This window comes from Molossus molossus, unplaced genomic scaffold (genome assembly GCF_014108415.1).
Source record: "Molossus molossus isolate mMolMol1 unplaced genomic scaffold, mMolMol1.p scaffold_m16_p_7, whole genome shotgun sequence".
Classification (NCBI taxonomy): Eukaryota; Metazoa; Chordata; class Mammalia; order Chiroptera; family Molossidae; genus Molossus; species Molossus molossus.
Window position 1 is genome coordinate 85,504,924 of NW_023425401.1, and position 24,835 is coordinate 85,529,758.

Genomic DNA, 24,835 nt, shown 5'->3' on the forward strand with positions numbered 1-24,835 from the left:
TCTCTTACAGTTATCAAAAGAGATCACAGACAATATACTTAATATATTAGTGGCAAACAGACACATATATATCAAGACTACAAAATACAGACAGTCATCAACTTGCACAAATGTTCAGTGCTTAAAGACAGTGCAGAGATAAATGCCCTCAAGGCAATCACACCAAGCTGTTTAGAGGACTATTGTGATATATAAACAAAAATGGTGTGACAATTTAGAGGTTGACTTATCATCAGACATCTAAGCAATACCACCTCACTCAGTGCTGACCAAAAATGTTCAACACTTCACTTTATGACTTTCTTAACCTTGTCACACTGCATAAAAGTCTATCAACTATTGATCTATGGAGGTATAAACACATTACTCATTTTAATGTATATTTTCCATCCAGCAACAGTAAATTTGCTCTTTTCTGACCAATCCTTCCATTGAGCAAAACCATGTAAAACATGAAATGCCTCAGTTTTTAAGTTCAAAAGGCAGTAAAAACTTGCTGCACCACATTCTAACAAAGGAAGCCCAGAGAACAAGTCCTTGTTCTGAGAGCCTCCATCCCATCAGGTAACACTTTTCCTAGGTGTACTTGTGGGGCTTGGATAACAAGAAGTTTAGCAGAAATCAACAGAGAGACTGAGAAACCGAGAAGAGTCAGGCAACTAAAAAATTAGGTAATAAAAATTGGAATTTAAGTTATGCTGAAGGGAACCCTAATAAGTGCCAGATTTTCACTTGAGATCCTGAAAAACTATATTCTAAAACAAATAATAAATTAAAAACTATCAATTTTCCAAAGGACTAGAGCCCAGCTTTGAGTCCCTGTCAACCCTCACTGAATTGAAGTGCTTTTCTCCTAGGCTACCTGCTGCCAGAAACAGGAAATCTCTGGAGAAAATTACCACAACATCCAGAGTCATAAGTGATCCCGAAAATTTTACATACATAATATTCATCATTCAATCAAAAATAAATAGGAAACTGAGTAATAAGAATTGACTGAAAACAAAAATAAAACCGAACATAAACAGACCCAACAAGTTTAGTGGAATTATCAGGAGTGAGCTTAAATTTCCATTAATATACTCAAGAAATAAAAATTTCCCCCCAAAAGGCAAAACTAAACCATAGTTAGAGGTCAAGATAGTAGGTACCTTTAGGAAGGAGAGTAGGGATCATACTGGAAAAGACACAAGGAGGACTTCCGGTCAAGATGGCGGGTAGGTAAACGCGGTATCGCGTCCTCCCACAAACACATCAAAGTTACAACTAAACTACAGAACAACCATCATTCAAAACCGCCTGAAATCAAGCTGAATGGAAGTTGTACAACTACGGAATTAAAGCAGCAGCCACATCGAGACTGGTAGGAGGGGCGGAGGCGCGAGGCGCGAGGGGTGGTGGCAGCGGCGCGACAGCGGCTGCGGCGACGTGGCGGTGCAACGGGCTGGTCCCACACCCAAGCGTGGCGGATAAAAATCAGGAGGCTCCCGCGGCTGGGAAGGTCCTTCCTGAGGACTGAGGGGTCCCCGTCCCACACCAGGTGCCCCGCTCAGGGTTCCAGTGCCAGGAAGAGAATCCCCATAACTTCTGGCTGGAAAAACCAGCGGAAACTGAGGTTCAGGGAAGCTGAAGCGGCTGGAGCCCCAGGCAGCTCCCTAAAGGGCCCGCGCACGGATTTATCGGACTCTCTCCCTCTAAGCTCGGAGGGGAGGCAGCTCGAGGGGCGCCAGAGACATACAGGGAAGAACTGAGCTGTTCAGCATTGGAGCGAGGGCTGGAGAAGGGGCTTTCTCGGGGACAAACGTGCTGTAAGAGGCCTTTGTTCCTTTGGTGAGCCCTTCCCGGGGGCGGCAGACAGAAGCCATATCTGGGACTCCAGCAACCTGGCTCACACTGGTAGCCCCGCCCTGCTGACTTCCTGAGGCCCCGCCCCGCCCCACACAACTTTCAAGCCCACCCAAGCTGTTGCCACTTGCTTAACCATAGGATTGGCCGGTCTTGGATCCTGCTTCAGGTTTTTCCTAAATTCTTTCAAATGAGCAGCATCGGGTCTCAGCGAGCCCCATACCTCTCATTAAGTAATACACAGAAACAAACACAGGGAGGCAGCCAAAATGAGGATACAAAGAAACAGGTCCCAAATGAAAGAACAGAACAAAACCCCAATAAAAGAACTAAGCGAAACTTCAAAGGGAAAGGGGTTGGGGGGGTGGGAAGAAATAAACCAAAGAACTTATATGCATAACCAATGGACACAGACAATAGTGTAGGAAAAGGTGGGAGGGGGGTGGGAGTGGGGAGGAGGGGGTCAATGGGGGAAAAATGTGGAACATCTGTAACACATTTTACATCCAACAATAAAGATTTAAAAAAAATGGAAAAAAAAAAAAGACACAAGGAGATTTCTGGGTTACCAACATTGTTCTATTTTTTACTTATGTAATGTTCACATGGGTGTTCTTGTGATAATTTATCAGGTTATACACATATGGATTATTTACCTACAACATTTCAATATAGTATACTATTATATAATGTGAAAAAATTATATTTTGTTCTTTAATACAAATTTATTTAAGAAATGCCCTATCCCTCATCAGTGACACAGGCTGACCTTCAATCACAGCCTACTGAGAATTTCATTGACCAGGCTTGCTATTCTCCTAACCATCGACATAAGATCAACTATACTGAATGAATGGCAATTTTGATAAAGGATACATAGGAATAAAAAGCTGTGTTCTAAGGTCCAAAAGAAATAAACTTATAATTGAAATCTTGAAACATAATAATATTTTAGTTGAGAAGTTGGCTTGTAACAACTTCTTAGAGTGGTAAATGATGTTAGAGCAGTCAAACAAAAAGACATTTCAATAAATTTACAGTCAAATCCATCCACAAGGCAAATCAATATTCAATATTTTCCATAACCTGGCCTCATAAGGTAAGACTGGTACTGAAAGACATAATTTTAACATTCAAAACAATGAATAAAAACCAAATGCTCAGCAATAGCTCTTCTACCTGCTCCAAACCTCTGCCGGAGTCAAGTTAATTGAATCTGTGTGTTATGATTGGGAGTTCCAGTTTAGGCAAAGGGGACTAAGTCCTAACAGATTGTCCCTCCTACAGATAACAGCTATAAACTCTAAACAAAATACAAACAAAACTAACTTTATGAGGGCTTCAGAGAATGAAGAAAAGCAGTCAATTTGGGGAGAAATGACAGACCTTGGAAGAAATAATTATCACAGTAGTGTTCTTTTGCCATTGCCCTAAGGATGAGGATGGGCCAAGTGGTTGGAGGGGAAAAAAAACATCAGCAAGTTCCCTGACTTTTTGTTCTAATGACACAGGAATGAAACCCAAAGCAACCACAGCCTCTGGAATGTGAGGAGAAAATGCCAGAAAGGACAGGTTTGAAAAAAGTAAAGCCCAACTTCCACGTAAACTCTGTTCCAAGTCTCTGTACAAGTGTGTGCAGAACTGAGCGTGTGCAGGTCAGATTACCAGCCGCCCAGGTAAAGGTGAAAGAGTTCAACTTTTATTGGCGATACCCCCAAAGTCAGATGAGACAGAGTTTTCAGTTTAGTCTAAGCAAGTTAATTGCCTGCTAAATCCAATAAAGCAACATTCTTCAGAGAACTGTAACAATTCAGAATCTCCATAGCATAACTATTCACATCATCAAACATATTTTAAAGATCACTGAACTTTAGCAAACTAGAAAACTATGACCTGGTCCATTCTCAAGGGAAAAGACAATCAATAAAGTTCTACTGTAAGTTGACCTAGAATTTTGGAAATGTGAGGCAAAGACTGTAAAGTAGCTTTTATAACTATGCTCCATGTGATAAAGTACATCCAAAATAGGTTTAAAAAATAAAAATGATGAACAGAGAAAGAGAAAAAAAAGAGCCAAGTGGAAATTTAGAACTGAAAGAGAGTATCTGAAATTTTTATTTTATTTTTTAAAAAATTCAATGAATTGACTAAAGGAAGTTACAAAATCTGCAGGGAAATAATGCCAAAAGGAAATGAATGAACATCATAAAAAATGGTCAACAGTTGGGTAAACTTATTATTATATTTTTATATACATGTCTTTCAGCCACTGAGATAGCCACTATACAGAATTTTAGAACTGGAGGGAGCCGTTAAGATTATATATTACAATCATCTCTTTTACAGGTGAAACGTCTGAGGCTCAAAAAGTGAGTGCCCAGCCCTGGCCGGTTTGGCTCAGTGGTTGGCGCATCAGCCTGCAGACCAGAGAGTCCTGGGTTCGGTTCCCACTAGGGGCATGTACCAAAAAAAAAAAAAAAAAAAAGTAAAAACAAAAGTGAGTGCCGAGCTCAAGGCCATAAAGTAAGCTGATGTCTCCAGTAAAGCCTGGCATTTGTACTCTGCTTCTCAAGCTACTTTGGTCCCTCAGCACCAATTCTAAACACGTTGCAGATCCTGCATGGCAGCAGCAACCCTTCTCAGATATAACTCCTTTATGTCTCAGTTTCTTAATCTGTAAACTGGGTTTAAAGATAACATCTACCTGAAAGGGCTCTCATGAGTATTTAAAAATTAACATATATAATGTAATTCAAACGCTGTGTGGCACATAGTGGGTGCAATATAATAAAGAGCCAACTATGATAGGGCCTGCTGCCTGCGTTTTCTAAAACATCTCCCTGATGACTTATTCCCGGAGGAAAAAACAAAGGTTCAAAATAAAATAGTATGTGAAAGAAAAGAAGTTCACAACGTTTCACTTATTCATGCCCCATAACGACTGTCCCGTTATAGTGCGAGAGCTCCAGCCTGAAACCGTGGATGGGAAGGACTGCGGCCGCTGACTCACACCTTGGGACTCACTGCCAGAGGCAGACAGCCATTAGCGGTAGAAATAAAGCAAGTTGAGTAAGAAGGCTTAAGGAAAATACTGAAATAAGAAAGCTTATCCTTGGCAAAGAAAATGGGATTTAGATAACACAGCATTTCAGTAGTCAATCACTGGCCACAGTAAAAAAAAATATATAGAGAGAGAGAGAGAGAGGAGAGAGAGAGAGAGAGAGAGAGAGAGAGAGAGAGAGAGAACCTCAAGAAAACCTGGTGCTTAACTAAGCATTAGTGACTAAAATCTAATAAAATTTCCTATATTTCTGATTTTTTCAAATCTGTTAATCACAGACACTAAGAATGACCCAATATGAATTGACCTGAAAAGCAGGAAGAATTGAAAATAAAGTAAATTTTATCTTCCATGTCATGAACATTCTTACTAACATATGCACGAGAGGCAATTGCAACTTTCAATTAAGCATGAAAATATTTATACAATCATATTCCTCATGAGACAAAGAAACAATATGTAATGTAAAATAAGACTGTCAGTAAGTACTTCAGGGTAGGGCTGGCATTTCATTTTACAGCAAATTTCTTAATACCAAAGACCAGAACATTGATAAGATCACGCCACAGTTCTATTTAAAGCTATGTTATTGTTCCAAGGCTCCCAGTTTGCTTACCATTTCTTCAACATAAGGATAAAGCATGTCGCCAAAGTATTCTGTAGCTTCGATTGGAAGCTGCGCCGGCAAATTGTCAATGGAACACATCAGAATCCCAGAGCCTTCAACACTAGGAGAAGCAATATGCTTTATTTGGATGTACAAAATGTTACTTGTAAGCTCTAACTTTTCCAGGTGTCTACTCCATTATATTTGCTTCATATCATTTGTAATATTGTACTAAAGTATGTAACAAAATAAAAGTTTTCAAACAAAACTTTTCCCTTCTTCAGCAACCCATCTGCAATTTAAATATAATACATATGTATCTAAGTGTCCTAATTTGCATGTGGGTTTTCTACTAATTTTTTTTTTTTATCCTCACCCAAGGACATTTTTTAATTTATCATCAAATAGAGTGGGAGGGAGAGAGGGGGGAAGAGAGAGAGAGAAACATCGATGTTAGACACATCGACTGGCTGCCACCCACACGACCCCAACCCAGGCGGGGATGAACCGCAACCAAGGCACATGCCCTAAGCGGGAACCGAACCCAGGTCTCTCTGGTCCGCGAGCTGACGCTTTAACTACTGAGCCAAACCAGCCAGGGCTCTACCTAATTTTTAAATACATTTCAGCATATCTCTGGAAATTTACAGTCTTTATAAAGATGTAAAATATTGAGGATTTTAGACTAATATACAAAGTTAAGTAAATGATGTATTGTTATGTATCTTTCACTATCTAACAGCTTTAGCAAACTCACCTGTCATGAATAATATGCTGGTCTGCATCATACATGCAAAAAGGATGCTCTATTGTCGTACACTCGGTCATAAACTCTATAGATCCTCCTGTGTCTGCTGAAATGTCACATATTGCTACAAGTCTGAAAATAACATCAATATTTAGATCAGAGCATGGAACTCTATAAAGTCTCCAACAAGATAAAAAATGAATAAAAATAAAAGGTGCTTGAAACGATTTTCAAGGTGGCTGCCTACTCTCTTAACCTTTTTTCCCTACAGCTCACTGTGTTCTTCTGGGATACACAGCATCTTCCCACTATGAGTATCAGGCTTTACAGAAGAAAAAGGAGGAGGAGCAGAGGATGGAAGGGGAGGGGAAAGAAATAAAAGTGGAAAATCCCTTTCCTAGATATATCATTGACAACAGCCTACACTGAACCTACTTAACCAACTCCCACCACCCTGCTCAGTACTACATCATTTCATATGTTATTACATGGAAATATCTAGAATCATGAACAAATGTCTCTGCCCACTGTTTGAAATCCTTTAGGTTGAGTCCAATTTTCCTGCCCAATCTCCGTTTACCATTTGCCTATATAAACCCTATGTTATAACCAGACTGCCCCATGCATGTGTCTTAACTGTGCCTTGGTGACTCCGTATCTATCAAGTAGTAATGCAGTTCTCATTCTCTTCACTCCTCCCTCTTACGGCTTCGTTGAGCCCCAGCTCCCACTTTCTTCTTAGCTCTGATGACAATGATTGTTCCTAGCATTCCCCTGGAACTTACTTGCTGCCAGCTACATGCCTGAGGAGAGCAACCACAATTTTACTCTTCTCTATCCTTTAGCTCAGCAGAGTGCCAGACAGACCTGGTGTCCCATAAATATTTATTGGTTAATTAATTAATCGGACATTTAATAATTATTTGAATGTATATTATTTGTCAGGCAATGTCCTGGATACTTGTGGCCAAGAGAAATAGGGGCCGTCCCCTTACTAAGATTAAGTTCGAGTAGGAGAGGGAAAATCATAAACACTGGAAAATAAATGATGGTGAGTTTCAGGAAAAGAAACAGAGGAACAGGAACAGACTAGAAAGAGAAGGGAATGGGGAAGCAGAAAAGGACCTCACTGAAGAGGAGACTTCATTTAGAGCTACGTATGCAGCCACAGAACTTAAGTTTCAAGAAGGAAGAAAGTTTAACTGTCAAATGCTCTCAAGAGCTCACCTATGGTAAGGCAGACAACTGCTCATTAACACACAAGTCGTCTGATATGTGGATTCCCTATGTGTGATACCCTAATAGTGGGCCCTGCGGCTAAAAATCGCCATCATTGCAGAAGTAAAGTCCTTACTTGTGTGGCAATGCAGGGCAGCCTTCCACACCAACAACTGAGGACTTGCCTGGAGCCAGGAGACTCTGAACATCTTGGCGGGTTAGTAGTCGAGGGCTGTTTTGTTCCCAGTAGATTCCATTAATAAGACAAGTTGTGTAGGGTGCAATCTGTAAAGCAAGTTTCAAGTTCAACAATCTAGGAAACAGTGTATTTCAATACGGTATGCTGAAAGAGAGCTATCGGTAAATTCCATGAGAAATAATTTAATGTTATTTCAAGTTGACTTCATTTGCCAGGTCAGTGGACTTCTTTTGGGTCAGAGACAATAAATAATCACCTGTTTTCAGTGTAAATTGATAGAGAAATATATGAACATAAGTGTATTAATACATTTGTTCGATAATATATTACATAGCCAAGAAAAAGAAAGGGACAAAGAATTAGGTGACCTAGCACTCTATTTGCAGCTCAACCACCAATACAGCTTGACCTAAATCAGGCTACCTCAACTTCTCTGGGCTGCTTTCTTTAGCTGCCAGATGGGGATAATACATATCCATCCTCAAAGGAATGTTGTGAAGATTAAATCAGATAACATATACAAGCTCCATGGACAAATGTACTACATACATGTATACATGGTAACTAGGTCATTATAAGTGTTAGGATGTAGCCAATCAGCAATACTTCTGTGATTGGGAAAAAGAGAAGGGATGGGAATTTACTAGATTCAAAATTTTTCAGTTTGACACCAGTTTTGTACTATTTCTTTCTCAGGTGTCTCAAGAATTTGCAAGTTATAGGTAATGGTACTTTCCCATAACATGCTTTACATGCTAAACACTAAATTTCACACCAGAATCTCAAACTGCTATGTTATTGAAACATTCAAAATTATTTAAAACATAATATTCCTTTTCATCATACATGCATGCATTTTTTTTTTTTTTTATTTTGTATTGGTTTCTTTTGAGGAGGACTGTTGCATGACAGACCAATGACTATAGAACACACAAACACATTGTTCTTATATGATGAGGCCAGTACGCCTCTATCAGAAGGATTTTAATTGTAAGTAACTTTTTTGTACACTGGGAATGGGTCTGTGCTTACATAGCCTCACTATTTCATCCTGGGGCCCTGTAATCGATGGTATGCATTTCAAGACAGCTGGCTGAGGTTATGATTACAATTTTTGGTTATGGAAGGAATAAACCTATGTTGAGATCAAACCTCATAGACACTGTGTTTTGCCAACAGTACAAGCTAGTCGGGGATAAACACAGAAAACAGTAAACCACAGGAAATGTGTTGGAGCTATTGGGCACATGCAGACCTAAAGTAGAAACAGAGACAGTGAAGCAAATGGCACAGCCACAGAAACCACCAGAACCACTCAGCAAAGGCCACTGCAAACATCAATAAAAGCCAATGGCTCCTTAGGCCAACTCATAAGATCCAAGGGACTCACAACAAGTCAGTATGAGAAACTGAAAAGCAATGTACACATTCATAGTTTCTCTCCTGAAAATAGCTTGGCTATAGTGTATTATGAGCAGCTAACTCAAAAGCTGAATATGGTACTCACTTCAGTATTAAAACGACTTATGTAGCGCTCAGGATATTTGTCATATTCCACAGGATCATATGCACCATCTGTTTTCCTGACAAGGTGATGATGGCGACTTAACACTGTTCCATACACTTTCCTCAGGTCTTGCAAAGGAGAAAGAAATTAGTAAAGTGGGTAACAAATGATAAAGATTTATGGCGATAAAATATTATAACACAGAAACTGTTAAAAACAGTAAAAAAAATATATATATATATACAGCCACCCTCCCTCTCTTACCTCCAGTTTGTGAAACTTCTTTTAATTCATGTGGTTCCACATATTCACAGGGTAGTTCATTGAAGATTTCTTGGGCTCCCTGTAAATAACACGAGTAAAATTCTAAACATCAATAGAAGAGCCAACATGATTTCATGCAAATATTCTAATTTGTTTTCCCCACAGTTATAAAGTCCCACTTGTCCTGCCTGCAGCCAGGACTTTACATGGACGTACAGATGGGTTCTTGCTCACAGCAAGCAGTTTGAACACCATGCACTGGAAGGGGCTTTAATTCTTTTTAAGTTATTCAGCATAGGAACAAGAGTATTTAAAAATGAGAGCACAATAAAATATTCCTATTTACTTTTTGCTTCTTTGCAGAAATTATTTCAAGTGGGGAAACTATATTTCCTACCAAAAAATTAGATACCTATCTCACAGCATACTACAAATAGTGATGTCTTCTTTGTAAAATATTTTCATTGAAGAGAGATCTATTTTACAAATTTCTCTGGGGCTAAGAGGTAGGGATTACAAATGCATCCTTAAAACCATCTCAGAAGGAAAAATTATTTATTTCAGTCATGAACTGAGCTTCCTAATATCTGATTGGCAAAACTCCAAGTCATATTGAAAAATTTACATCGTGGGGTAACTTCCAAACTTTTGGACATCTCAATGACAGAGGTAAAACAAATCACCCTAAGATCAGAGCTTTATACCATTAAAAATGAGTTATCCCTCTAAAAAAATAAAAAAAAACATTCAAAACCTCTCACAGCTTGGAATCAACTAAAAGCATAGAACATAAATTTGGACTATGACTGCTCTTTACTATGGTAAAGGTACATAGGTAAGGAAAGTACCCAAACTAGAATGCCTATTCATGAAAAAGTGGGGCTCTAAAATGTTCACAAAATGCCCACATCTTTTGGGTTTGTTTCAGAGTTTCAGGCTGCTTTACAGAAACAAGACAGGTGGATTTACCTTAGATACATTACCAGTCCCTGTGAACACAAATGTTAAGGGCCCTATCGACTTGGGCATCAAACCCAGAGATATTTCATAGCCAGCATCACGGACAGCTTGCACAGCCTGGCTGCTGTTCCTATAGTTATGAGCCATGCCAATGTGCTGAAAGCAAGCACACAATTCAAGTTAGTCTACCACCAGAGACATTTTCCTATCTAAAAGTGTGATAAGTATTTACAAAAGAAAATAAACATCTCACCATAAAAGGTGTGTGATGTCCCAAAGCAAGGAGCCTCAAACCCATTCCATGTAAAATGTTGATCATCCCTATTGCAGAATCAGACCAATAGAAAGAACATTAGTTGGGAGGAGTAGAAGCTGTTCCCTCTGCCTCATTCTCCAACCTGCTCAGACTCTAAAGAAGCACAGACCACAGCGTCTCAGATTTGGAAGAGGCCCCAGCCATCATCTTATCCATCCCCTCAACTTTCTGCCACTAAAAGCACTAGGCCAGTTTCATCCCCACCCATCCCTTCCACTTTCAATCTTGCTACAATGGAATGAGTGTTCCTCTTCTTCTCTACAGGTTATCACTCCACCTTTGCTCCAGATGCCATCCCTTTCTGCTTCTCTAAGGAATCCACTCTTGAATTATTCTTTCCACTATCCCTATCCATTAGCTTATTCTTATCAACAATTAAACATCTTCCATTTCTCCTATACCAAAAACAAAGAACAAATAAAAATAAAGTCACCATTGACCTCATGACCCCCATGAGCAATTTTAGTGACCTAAATAGCTAAACTCAGTGGACACATTAGATCTCGACTTGCTTATCAGAGGTATTTAGCAATGTAGAGCCCCACTTTATCGGAATACTCTTCCCTCAGCATCCCCGATTTGAGATTTTTCATCCTACATTTCTGTAGGTACCGCTTCTCATGCCCATTCCTTTTATGTTAGTGTCTTCTGCCCTTTTCTTATACATTAATCAGCTAGTATCAGGATTCTGTCCCAGGCCCTATTCTCTTCAATCATTCTTTTTTTTTTTTCTCTCATAGATAATCTCATCCAGCCCTGAATTCCAAATATTCTCTATATACGGTGACCACAAATCTGTATGCCTAGCACAGATATTTTATTTCAAGACCTAACCATCCACCTTATGAATTTCTCAGTTTGTATGTCCTGAAAAAAGCAAAAATTCCATGCCTGTAGTACAGACCTCAGCATCCATTCCCTTTTTCTTTTTTAGAAATAGACTTTTCCTGTCCAGATCCCTGCCAAGTTTTCTTTTTTTTTATCCTCACCCAAGGACATTTTTGCATTTATCTTAATAGAGTGGAAGGGAGAGAGGGAGGAAGAGAGACAGAGAGAGAGAGAGAGAGAGAGAGAGAGAGAGAGAGAGAGAGAGGTATGTAAGAGAGACACATCATCTCGTCGACTCGTCACAACAAACACAACCCCAACCAGGGCTGGGGACAAACCGCAACTGAGGTACGTGCCCTTAGTGGGAACCGACCTGGGCCTCTCTGGTCCATGGGCCAATGCTCTAACTGCTGAGCCAAACCTGCCAGGGCCCAACTTTTCTTTTATATTTTTTCAGAAATCAATTTTTAAAGGAATAGTTTATACACAATAAAACACACCACTTAAAGTGTATAGTTTAATAACTATTAACAAATGTGTATAGACACATTACCACTAACATAATCAAGATACAGAATATTTCTAGCACCTCAATCAATCCTCCCCAACCCTTGGCTCCAGACAACTACCTATCTTATTTTTGTCTGTACAGATTAGTTTTTCCTACAGTTTCATATAAGTAACATTGTAAGTATATAGTCTTTTTTGTGTGTCTGTTTGCAGCTTAATGTTTTTGAAATTCTTATGTACTTTGTGTGTATCAGTACTTTACTTCTTTTTATTGCTGAATTTTCCACTTTACAGATATATCACAATTTATCCATTCCTCTGCTGATGGGCATTTGGATTGTTTCTAGAATATTATAAATGAAGATACTATAAACAAGTCTCTATAAAAAAATAATTTATTTCTCTTAATAAGTGTCTATGTGTAGAATTTATTTTGTACATTGATATTCAAGATTTATTTAAGTTCTCCTTGAGTTGATTTTGGTAATTTGTGTCTTTCAAGAATTTGTCTATTTTAATCACCATTGTCAAATTCATTGGCCTATTCATAATATTCTCTTATCCTTTTAACATTTATAACTATATAGTGTGAGTCCCTCTTGGGTTCCTAATGTTGGTAAATAGTGTCTTTTTTTTTTTTTATCAGTCTAATTAAAGTTTATCAATTTGATTTATTTTTACTTTTTTTTTCTTTATTGATTTTATAGAGAGAGGGAGAAAGAGATAGAAACATCAATGAGAGAGAATATCAACGGGCCACCTCGTGCATGCGCCCCACTGACGATTTGGCCCACAACCTGATCATGTGCCCTGACTGGGAATCGAACTGGCGACCTCTTGGTACATGGGTTGACACTCAACCACTGAGTCACACTGGCTAGGCAATTTTATTGATTTTTTTAAAAAGAATCAGCTTTTGATTTCATTGATGTTCTCTCATTTTCCTGTTTTGATTTCATTGATTTTCCCTCTTACCTTTATGATGTCCTTCCTTGTATTTATTTTGGGTTTAATTTCTTGGTCATTTTCTACCTTCTTCAGAAGGAAGTTTAGATCATTAACTTGAGACTTTCTTCTTTTCTAATAAAAGCATTAATTGCCATAAATTTCCTTCTGAGCACCACTTTATCCTCATCCCAACAATTTTGGTCTGTTGTGCTTTAAACTTTTACTCAATTAAAAAGATTTTCTAGCCCACCTTGTATGGCTCAGTGGATTGAGCATTGCCCCATGGACTGAGAGGTCCAGGTTCAATTCCTAGTCAGGACACATGCCCAGGTTGCAGGCTCGATCCCTAGTGGGAGGCATGCAGAAGGCAGCCAATCGATGTTCTCTCTCATCGATGTTTCTCTCCCTCTCCCTTCCTCTCTCTCTCTAAAATCAATAAAAAAAATTAATATATATATTTTTCTAATTTTTCCAGTGATTTCTTCTTGATTCTTGAATGAGTTATCAAAAAATACATTATCTTTCAAATATTTAAAAACTTTCTACATGTCTTTCTATTAAAATTTCTGAGTCAGTTTTATTATAGTCAGAGCACACACTCTATGGTTTCAAACCTTTTAAATGTATTAAGAATTGTTTTGTTACCCAGAATATGGATGATTTGAGTGACGTTCCCCATGACTTGAAAAGAATGTGTCTTCTGAAGTTGTGGAAGGTGTGCTCAATAACTGTCAATTACTTCAGAGTGGATGACAGAATTTCAGTGTCCTATATTCTTACACATTTCTGTCTACTTGTTCTGACAATTGCTGACCTTCAGGTTGTCTAATCTGATACAGAGTTGTAACATAGGGCGTTTCCCAACTAAACAAGGTTCAAAGTACCAACTGGGACAAAAATCAAGTAGTTTTTCCCCAAACTCCAGTTTCTGTCCTTTCCAGATTGCTCCTTTGTTGCTCCAGCCCCATACCTTTATCTTCTTTGTTCCTTTTTCTACTCTCCAATTTCACAATTTCTCATCACCAAACTAGCCTCTCCTTCTTGTCTTCCAAACAGAACTACTGAGCAACTCAGAGCCTATCTATACTTGTTATCCTTCTCCCTGCCCTCTCTTTCTTTTTAACATTTGTAATAAATATATTTTAATGATTTACTATCTTATTCTAGTTCCCTGATAGTCACCACCCTCAGACACACCCTTACATTTATTTTTATTGGGGAAAATGGACTCTGCCATCCTCTTGCCACACAAAAAAAGAAAACTTGTAGTCTGTCCACAGTCAAATTTAGAACATGGGTGATGTAAAAGCCCCTGCACACCTACCTGCCACACCAGCCCACTGTCCAAATGCCACGACCCGAATTCCTCTATGATCCACCATTTTCTCATAATCAATAAGTCGGATTTCCTAAAGACATAAAAAAAAATTTTCTTAACCAGACCCATCAAGTTTAATTTCAATGAATAAAGCACATACACGAGCAAGTCAGTATTTCACATTTTTTCCTCTTATAAAACATATCTTGACTTGCCATCATAAGTTACCATAAAGTGCACCCTGATATATTTGGAAAATTTGGGATCACAAGCCAGTGATAGGTTTGTGATTAGAGATGAAAAAATGGTCCTCACTGGGTGCTAAATGCCGCATGAAGGTATTTAAATAATAAAATCATGGTTTCCTTTAAATTTTAGCCCAGCATGATTATAAATATATCTATAGCCCCATTTCTTTTCACATCCTTCTTTTAGCCTCAAAGAAAACAAGTCCCTCTTGAGACTAAGCCCTGTGAACTAGATCCCAGCTTTTTCCATGTCCTCCAAGACCATTTTTCTTGAGTTTTTTCTCTATCCTGATATATTCTTCTCTGCACTGCTCCTTCCCTTCAGCCATTCTGAGTGACATTCACCAGGTCTCTTCCACCTTAAAAATAATAACACCAGTCGCTCTCAACACGCTCAAGTCCATACATACAAATACCTCATTATCTCTCTCCCCCGCTCCTCCTCTCGTTTTTCTCTCTCCATCTCTTCACAAGTAAGTTTTATTTAAAAAGTAGCACAACCTGCCTGGTTTTTACTTTCTTGCTTTCACTAAAACCACAGTCTTCCTCTTTTCTGGAGAGTCTTGCCTCTCTTACGAATGTCTTATTAATTTGGGGTTAAATGCTATTGACATGTAATTATGCAATGTTTTAAATAGTCATTTTATTTCCTCAAAGATCATATGGTTTTACCATGTACATGAATGTAAGAATGTTTAATATTCACCCAACTCCAAGTAATTGGTTATAAACCACTGCCAAAAAGCAGTCCTGCTGGGTCTGTTTTTATTAATTTACTTGTAATGAACAAAAGTTCATATAACAAAAAAAAAACACAAAAAAAATGTTTCTAAAGTACTGGTTTACAGAGTTTATTTGCTTAAGGCAAAACATTCTTCTTATAATATTACTTGAATTAATTACTTTTTGAATTTGTTCTTCAGAAACATTACAAATTAACTACAACCTAGGTCTAGCATATTTCAAATTACTGGGAATGTGTTCTATGCTCCTATGTAAATTACTTCCATTGCTTTTGCTATTTGTGAACTCTCCTGTCCTCTGCCTATTCTCAGATTCTAGTCTAGTTTCTAATGTTCTAACATCCTTGGCACAGGACTTAGACCTTGGACTTCTCTATTTACACTCAATCCCTACTCTCATCCACTCTCGTGGCTTTAGATACCATCTAGTCTCTGGCAACCACAAAATGTGTATCAACTTGATAATTAAAAGTAATATATATATATATATATATATATATATATATATATACTATTTCTATGTTAATATTTATGAGTGTTAGTCACCAATTACCTGTTTTAGAATCTCATCCAGTAGACCCATATTGGCCTCCTGGGCCTTTATTGTGTGAGAGAAGAATGCATAAGTCTTCTTGGATATTAATTTATCCTCTGGTGGTCTTTTAACTCCCAAAATAAGACAAGCTTCAGAAATATCCTCCTGAAGAATGCCACCAGCTTTGACATATTCCTGGGAATGTAATTTTGGTTAAAAGTTATTCCCCTGATTTTTTGTATTCATATTTTCTTTAATGAAGAAGTATAGCAATTAAAGGTACAATCTTATGATGGAATAAAATCTGTATAAATAAGAACAAATAATAGAATAACTACTAATATTTTTACTTGCTGGCTAAAGATCAATATAACATGTTTGAGTTTTATAGCAAAAAAATTAGAAAATTTAGCATACACTCCTATTTAAGAACAGTTAATAGTTTGATCATAACCACTAGATATATGATTTAAATGTAATAGTGAAATATATTTTTATAATAGCAATTCACCAAAATATTAAATACTAAGTAGTAATTTATTACTCAGGTTCATTTTTTTTTTAAAGAAAAATATATCTCCAATATTGACGTTTCTGTGTTTAATTACTGTTTATTACTGCCCTACTCAGTACAATAGACTGTGTTAGAGATGAGGTGTTAAAACACAAAGAAAGACAGACAAATACCTCCTATAAGAAACCCATAAAATACAGTAAAAAAGAAGGCAGGAGCATAGAAAATGAGGCTGAATTCAAAAGAACATTATGACCTGCTGAATCTAAGAGATATTATTAATTCAATGGATACTGAGAAAATTCCCAGGTGAGATAATGAACGAAGTAGAAAAATTTAAATTAATCTAGAAGGTTGGGTAGGATTTAAAGAGGTGGAAATGAGAAATATAAACTGGCATATCAGTAAGAGGCTTTGAAGGAATATATACAAATATGGAGACAGGAAAGTAAAGATGTTTAGGACATATGAAAAAATCAATTTGGAAAAGTAGATTAAATATTATCATGGTAAAGATGCACTTTATTGGATCGAAATAAAATAATCATCATCATTTATGAACATAGGGGTACATTTATTCTTTCTGATTGGTGTTTCAGGTTTCTTAGGGTATATTCCTAGAAGTGGGATCACTGTGTCAAATGGCAGTTCAATTTTTAACTTTTTGAGGTAATACCATAGTGTTTTCCATAGTAGCTGCACCAGTCTGCATTCCCACCAGCAGTGTACTAGAGTCCCCTTTTCTCCACACCCTCACCAACACGTTGTTGTTTGATGATTTGTTGATAGCGGCCATTCAGACAGGTGTGGAGTGATACCTCATAGTTGCTTAAATTTGCATCTCTCTGATAATTAGTGACCGTTGAGCATTTTTCATGTCTCTTGGCCATTTGCATGTCCTGGAGAGTATTATTATGCTAAGCGAAACAAGTCAAGCAGAGAAAGAAAAATATCACATGATCTCACTTAGTTGTGGAATATAATGAGCTAAACAAACTGATGAGCAAAATTGTCCCAGAGACATAGAGGTAGGGTACAGAGTGACTAACCTCAGAAAAGGGGGTGTTGGTGGGGAGAGATGAACCACAGAACTTATATGCATGTATGCGTAACCAATGGACATAGACAACAAAGCTGGGGATGGGGCAGGGGGGATGGGGAGGAAGGTGTCAATGGGGGAAAAAAGAGAAACATCTGCAACAAAAAAAATTAATAAAAATAATTTAAAAAATAAATTTTAAAAAATCATCATCATTTATTAATAAATTACTATGTGCTTTGCTAAGTTCTTTGCATGAATTATTTTACTTAATTCTCACACTCCCATGAGGTAAGTACAGTTATTATCCCCATTTTATCAAGAGGAAACCTGAGGTTTAAACACTTAACTGAGATTGCATAGCTAGTACATGGAGGAAACAGAAATTCATTTCAGATTTTTAAATAAAGGTATAGCATGATACAAGCAGAACTGAAAAGAGTATTAAAGGTGGCAACTGAATAAAATGAAGATAAATCTAGTTGGGAATCTACTTCAAAAGAAAGTAAAAATGGATAGAAGAAATAGTTCAAGAATGAACATATGGTTTATATCTGGTTTCTTTGAAAAGTCTATTTGTCCTCTTATAGCAGACTGTTTAAATAAATCCCATACATAGTTACAGAATTTTTTTATTGTGATGAGAAATATAAAGGACTACTCTCTCAGCATTAACAGGTTTGTTGTTTATTACAATATTAGCATTGTGACTCCAAAATTATTTTATGTATATTTCATGGTAGAGCAAACAACAAACATTCATGTTATAAAAAATTAAAGTTTTCACTGCTGGAGAAACAAATACAAATATGACACTTTAAGGGTAAGTTACATGTTAAATGCAATGTTAAATTTTAATTGGAAATATCAATATTAGAGCATGATTAAATCATATATAATTATGTGTGTGTGTGTGTGTGTGTGTGTATTTCTTTGCTCTCCACTAAAAGGGCTAAAAGTAACAATATCTCAGTACCATAAGCACACTTAGCACTAGATACCACATCTTGGTTTCTATAAACAAAAAGAAATCAGGATTCCTTGATGAAATGACTGATACCAGGTGTGGGGCAGGAAATGCACAAGGTAAGGCTAGGACAATCTGTTGTTTCAGGCAACCAAAAATTCAGAGATAAAAGGATTCATGTCTAGCCCTGACCGGTTCGGTTCAGCAGTTAGAGCGTCGGTCTGCGGTCCAGAGAGACCTGGGTTCGGTTCCCGCTAAGGGCATGTACCTCGGTTGCAGTTTGTCCATGGTCCTGTTTGGGTCGTGCGGGTGGCAGGCACTCGATGTGTCCCTTTCACATCAATGTTTCTCTCCCCCCCCCCCCACTCTATCTGAACAAAAAACAAAAAAATGTCCTCGGGTGAGGATAAAAAAAAAGGATTCATGTCCAAATGACATAGGAGACCCCTTAAGGGGACTCTCACTATCTCAAATTTGAAATAATTAAGACATTATGTACCCATAATGATATTAAAAAGGGCAAGAGAGAAGAGAGGAACTAGTGCAACCTCTTTCTACAGAAGAATATCAGGAAAGAAAAGATTAGTAAAATCAGAAAATCATGACTTTGCAAACCTTCATGTAAAAATTGATTCAGGCAAAAATTATCAATGGATGCTAATATGATTAGTTGAAAGTTGTTGTGAAACAGAAAATTCACAGGTCTCAAAACAGCATCCCACAGATGACCCAGTAAGTACAAAGGGAGAAAGGTATTTTTGCAATGGAGAGATCTGGTAGTAACCACCTCAGCCAAGTGATCATACATTCCTCATGTGATGACTGATTTTTTAATGCCCTTGGTGCGATACAATAGAAAGAACATATATCATTTATGGAATATTTATGTCAAAATTATATAACTTTAATTGTCATGAGGCAAAAAGCAGACTAGTTACACCCAGAAGCAAAACATTGTACATGTCACCTGGCAAGGACTCTTCAAAAAGAGTCAATGTCATTGAAACAAACAAAAATCAGAAGGGGGGAGTGTGTTGTTTTAGATTAAAATAACTAAAGAGATGTAACAATAAATAAAAGAAAATTTAAGCTTCAGCTAAAATAAAAGACATTTGGGACAATGAGGAATTTGAAATAAATTATGTGAGACAATACTATGGAATAATTAATTCTTAGATGTAAAAATTATATAAGACTATACAGGAAAATAGTACTGAAATGCATACTGAGAATTTAGTAGTAAGTATCACAATGTCTGCCACATACTTTCAAATGGCTCAGGGGAAAAAGCATATGTATATCTTTAAAATGAAAATAAGAGTCAAACCTATATCATAATATTATTGTGAAAAGTCAAGGAAATAATGAATGTAAAGGGCTACACAGCGTGGTTGGCAAGGCAAACTATCATGAACAAAGTCCACTCAGTGAAGCATTTCCTGCAGGCAAGTCTTAGAGTCAAAAAACAGTAGTGTCTTATTGGCCTTGTCTCCCCAGTGCCAGAATTAGGGTCTGCCATGAAGGACAGAATGACTGAAGAATATCATCTCCTTCTAAAAGTAATCCCTCTACCATGGAATAAATTTAACCAAGGAGTAAAAGACCTGTATTCAAAATTAGAGGTCACTCAAGAAAGAAACTGAAGAAGATACAAATAAGTGGAAGCATATACCATGTTCATGGATAAAAATAATTAACATCATTAAAATATTCATACTACCCAAAGCAATCTACAAATTCAACACAATTCTCATTAATATACCAATGATATATTTCATAGGACTAGAACAAATATTCAAAAAATTATATGAAACCACAAAAGACCCCAAATAGCTACAGCAATCTTGAGAAAGAAGAGCAGAGTTGGAGAAATCATGCTACCATATATCAAACTATACTATAAAGGCCAATGTAATAAAAATAGCATGGTACTAGCATAAAAACAGACATATAGATCAATGAAACAGAATAAAGAGCCCAGAAATAAACCCACATCATATGGTCAATTAATATTCAACAAAGGAGGCAAGAACATGCAATGAAATAAAAATAGTCTATTCAATAAGTGATGCTGGGAAAATTGGACAGATACATGCAAAAAGTAAAACTAGGCCACCTTCTTACACCATATAAAAGAATAAATTATAAACTTAAAAACATAAGACTCAAAACCATAAAAATCCTAGAAGAAAACATAGGTAGTAAAATCTTAGATATTTCTCATAGCAATATGTTTTCTGATATATCTCCTCGAGAAAGGGAAACAAAAGAAAAAATAAACAAATGAGATTACATCAAACTAAAACATTTTTGCACAGCAAAGGAAATCATCAACAAAATGAAAAGACTAGGGTAGACCCAGAAACATGGAAGTAGGGTACAGACTGACAACCCTCAGAAGAGGGAATGGTAGGGGGTGGAAAGAGATAAACCACAGAACTTATATGCATGTAAGCATAACCAATGGACATGGACAACAAAGCCGGGGATGGGCAGGGGGGATGGGGAGGAGGGTACCAATGGGGTAAAAAAGGAGAAACATCTGTAACAAAAATAAAATTAAAAAAATAAATAAAATAAAATAAAATCTGACGAGCAAGAAAATAAATAAATAAATGCAAATAAATAAATAAATAAATAAATAAAATGTTACTTCTATATTACTGAGTGTTATCATAACCATCTGGGAAGTTCCCACTGAGCCAGAAAAATGCACCAATATTTATACCAAAGAGTTGGTATAAAAAAAAAAAAATGAAAAAGAGAGAACATATTTGCCAATTATAGATCTGATAAGGGATTAATATCCAAAATTTATAAAGAACTTATACAACTCAACACCACAAAAAACAATCTAGTTTAAAAATTGGCAAAGGACTTGAATAGAAACTTCTTCAAAGAGGATATACAGATGGCAATGGACATATGAAACTATGCTTAACATCACTAATTATCAGAGAGATGCAAATTAAAACCACAATGAGATATCACCTCTTACCTGTCAGAACAGCTATCATCAATAAGTCAACAAACAAGTATTGGCATCAATGTGGAGGAAAGGAAACCCTCCTTCACTGTTGGTGGGAAACAGTATGGATTTTCCTTAAAAAATAAAAAATAGACCTGCCTTCTGACCTAGTGATCCCACTTCTGGATAGCCTAAGAAATCTCAAAACACTAATTTGAAAGAATATATTCACCTCTACGTTCATTGCATATTTATTTACAATAGCCAAGAGCTGGAAATAGCCCAAGTGCCCATCAGTAGATGAGTAAATTAAAAAGCTGTGGTAAAAACAACAACAACAACAAAAAAAACTGTGGTACAGCCCTGGCTGGTTTGGCTTAGCGGTTAGAGTTGGCCTGTGAACCAATGAGCTGTGGGTTCGATTCTGGTCAGGGGCATGTGCCTCAGTTGTGGTTCGTCCCCAGACCAGGTTGACGTCTGTGGGAGGCAGCCGGTCAATGTGTACCTCTCACATCGATGTTTCTCTCTCTCTCTCTCTTTTTCCAACTCTATCTGAACAAAAAATGGAAAAAATATCTTCAGGTGAAGATTAAAAAAGAAAAAGCTGTGGTACATTTATACAATAGGATACTATGCAGTTGTGAAAAAGAAAGAAAAGAAAAAGAAAAAATGGAAATCTTACTCTTTGTGACAGCATGGATGGACCTGGAGAGTATTATGCTAAGTGAATAAGCCAGTCAGAGGAAGACAAATACCACATGGTTCCACTTATATGTGGAATCAAATGAACAAAATAAACTGACAAACAAAATTTAAACAGATTCATAGAAACAGAAAACAAACTGACAGCTGTTAGAAGGGAGTGGGGTTGGCGGGCTGGGTGAAAAAGGTGAAGGGATTAAACAAACAAAAAAATTCATATAGCCAAGACACAGACAACAGAAAGGTGATGGTGATTACCAGAGGAAAAAGGGGTGAATGGGGTAGAAGAGGGTAAAAGGTCAATAAATGATGACAGAAGGAAACTTGACTTTGGTTGGTGAACACACAATACAACATACAGATGATATGTTATAGAATTGTATACCTGAAACTTATATAATTTTATTAATCAATGCCATCCAAATAAATTCAATAAAAATTTGGGGAAAACCTCGAATTTTTTTTTTTTTTTAATTAAAACAATTCCGCTATCTCTCAGCTGGAGAAAGTGTGGAATAGAACAAAACAAATACTTTTTTTATTTGGTGAATTCTGGTCTCAAATAAGGATTCTAACTAGCAATCTCATTATAACCAAAGTAAAGGAATATTGCCATGTTGTATTTAAGTGGCACTGGCAACCATTTTATTTTCACTCAGATGCTCCTTAATTTTCATTTACAGGGTCATTTTATTCCCACATATTTATAAACTTGGAAATATTTACCTTATCATGAATGGCTCGGCGATTGGAAGGCTGTATTAAGACTTTGTATCCGAGGTTGGTGATCCCTTTGATGTGCCGGGGAGCCAGAGGGGCCCTCCTCTCCCAGGCGTTAACGTCCTCCCGCCTCAGGGCCATCACAGGCTTGTGGTGAAGCCCTCTGGTGAGGCTGCACCCCAGCCTGCCCAGTTTGGTGCTATGTACATGTAGCATCTTGAAACCTGGTGACTATAAACACATCATAAAAGCACAGAACAACAAAAGGCAGGAAGGCTCACAGATCATTTCTGGTCTTCTAAGAAATCTGCTGTAAAATCCAACCAACTCAGATGATAACAGATACAAAATAGAGAAAAGGAGAGGGAAAACCTGGATGATACCGTGTTCCTTTACCCTAACAAACCCAAATTTCCACAAACGTGGTTATTTATTTAAAAATAAATAAATAAATACAGCCTGCCCTGTGTGGATCAGTTAGTTGAGCAGCAACCAATGCTCTAGGAAGTCACCAGTAGGACTCCGGGTTAGGGCTCACAGGCTCAGTTCCAGGTAGGCAGAGAGCAGGAGGCAGCAGATGGATGTTTCTCATGTTTTTCTCTCATGGATGTTTTCTCTCTCTCACTCTCCCTTCCTCTTTCTAAAATCAATAAAAACTTTAAAAAAAAAAAATACAAAGTGTCCTAGCCAGGTGGTTCAGTTGATTGGAGTGCCGTCCTGTAAATCAAAAGGTTGTGGGTTCGATTCTCCACTGGGGCACATACTAAGGTTGTGGGTTCCATCCCCAGTAGAGGTGCGTACAGGAGGCAACCAATCAATGTTTCTCATATTGATGTCTCTCTCTCTGTCTCTTTCTCTCTCTCCTTCCTTCTCTCTCTGAAAATCAATAAAAACATATCCTTGGGTGGGGATTGAAAAGAAAAAAAAAGAAAAAAAAATGTTATGGGACACAAACTCATGTCTGCAAAGCTGAAGTAAATTTTTAAATATATGTTTTATCAAAGAACTATTCAGGACAAAAGTTTTAAGCAAGTTAACCTGCAATGCAAATGCAGGAAGATAATTTGTGTCAATTTTGAGAGCATAATGTTTGGAATTCTTTAACCAAGTACAAGATTCTTGACAATCTAGATCCAACTTCTTCCGAGTTTCATCTCTGACCATTCTCTAACAAGTGCTATTCAGAGTGTCAGTGAACTGCTTTCATTGGTCAATGATGAGATATGTGCAGAATAGAAAGTTAGCACTTAGAGACCTTTATATCACTTGCTCATTTTTTTACTAATTCATTGTTATTGAATTTTATAAAAGTATTGGTTCTGCACAGATTGAAAATTTAAGAAAATAAAACAAAAATGTTCCTTCACCACAAGTGTCAGAGTTTTAAGAAACTCAACCCTAAATGAACCCCCAGCCCCCACCTGAGACCCCCCAGCCTCACCCTCATTGGTCCTTTTATTGCTCTAAACATGTTGCTCTCTTTCCCAGGGTTTCCTTTCTATAACACACCCTCCTATTATTTAAACCTGAACCTATCTCAACCCGCTTTCTAACTGCTATTCCAGGTTGCAAAATTCCACTCTTTTATTCAATCATGAAATGTTTACAAGAGGCTCCCTATAAATTTTATATACATTTTTAAAGCATAAATATCAAACAGTATTCTACCCCTCTTCATATGGCTACATACATTTGGTAGTCAAATGTCATTTCAGATGATAACTTGCTGGATCATTTGGATGCTAACCCTTAGTTTTCTATGTTTAAGGTTAGCATCAAAATATAGGGACTGCATAATTTCACACCTTCCAGAAATATTCTACCAATTACTGCTAGCATTTAGCAAAATTTGTATGAAGTGCATTTTTGTTATATCAGACTGCAACCTCTAAATCAGACCCACCATGTAGATGGGGAATGTTTGTCCAAACCTGGGGGCACACAAATACTTGCCACAGGAGATATGAAATTTAGAGCGCAACTCACCACACAATAGACCAAAAGAATAAAGCAAACAGCTGGGAGTGCCCCTGAGAAGGCTCGGGGAAGGAGAGGGCATAAACAGAAAGG

General features: G+C 37.3%; 1 protein-coding gene across 1 annotated transcript in view; it reads right to left on the reverse strand.

The window, feature by feature from the left end:
• AASS (aminoadipate-semialdehyde synthase) overlaps nt 1–24,835 on the reverse strand; it is a 64,834-nt gene that overhangs the window by 38,162 nt on the left and 1,837 nt on the right. The window contains exons 2-11 of the mRNA XM_036246725.1: nt 22,772–22,996; nt 15,874–16,050; nt 14,336–14,420; nt 10,663–10,730; nt 10,419–10,565; nt 9,450–9,528; nt 9,186–9,313; nt 7,616–7,764; nt 6,271–6,393; nt 5,523–5,634 (exon numbers count right to left, since the gene is read on the reverse strand). Coding sequence (XP_036102618.1) covers nt 5,523–5,634; nt 6,271–6,393; nt 7,616–7,764; nt 9,186–9,313; nt 9,450–9,528; nt 10,419–10,565; nt 10,663–10,730; nt 14,336–14,420; nt 15,874–16,050; nt 22,772–22,981 — 1,278 coding nt within the window. The 5' untranslated portion in view covers nt 22,982–22,996. The remainder of the gene's footprint in view (nt 1–5,522; nt 5,635–6,270; nt 6,394–7,615; nt 7,765–9,185; nt 9,314–9,449; nt 9,529–10,418; nt 10,566–10,662; nt 10,731–14,335; nt 14,421–15,873; nt 16,051–22,771; nt 22,997–24,835) is intronic.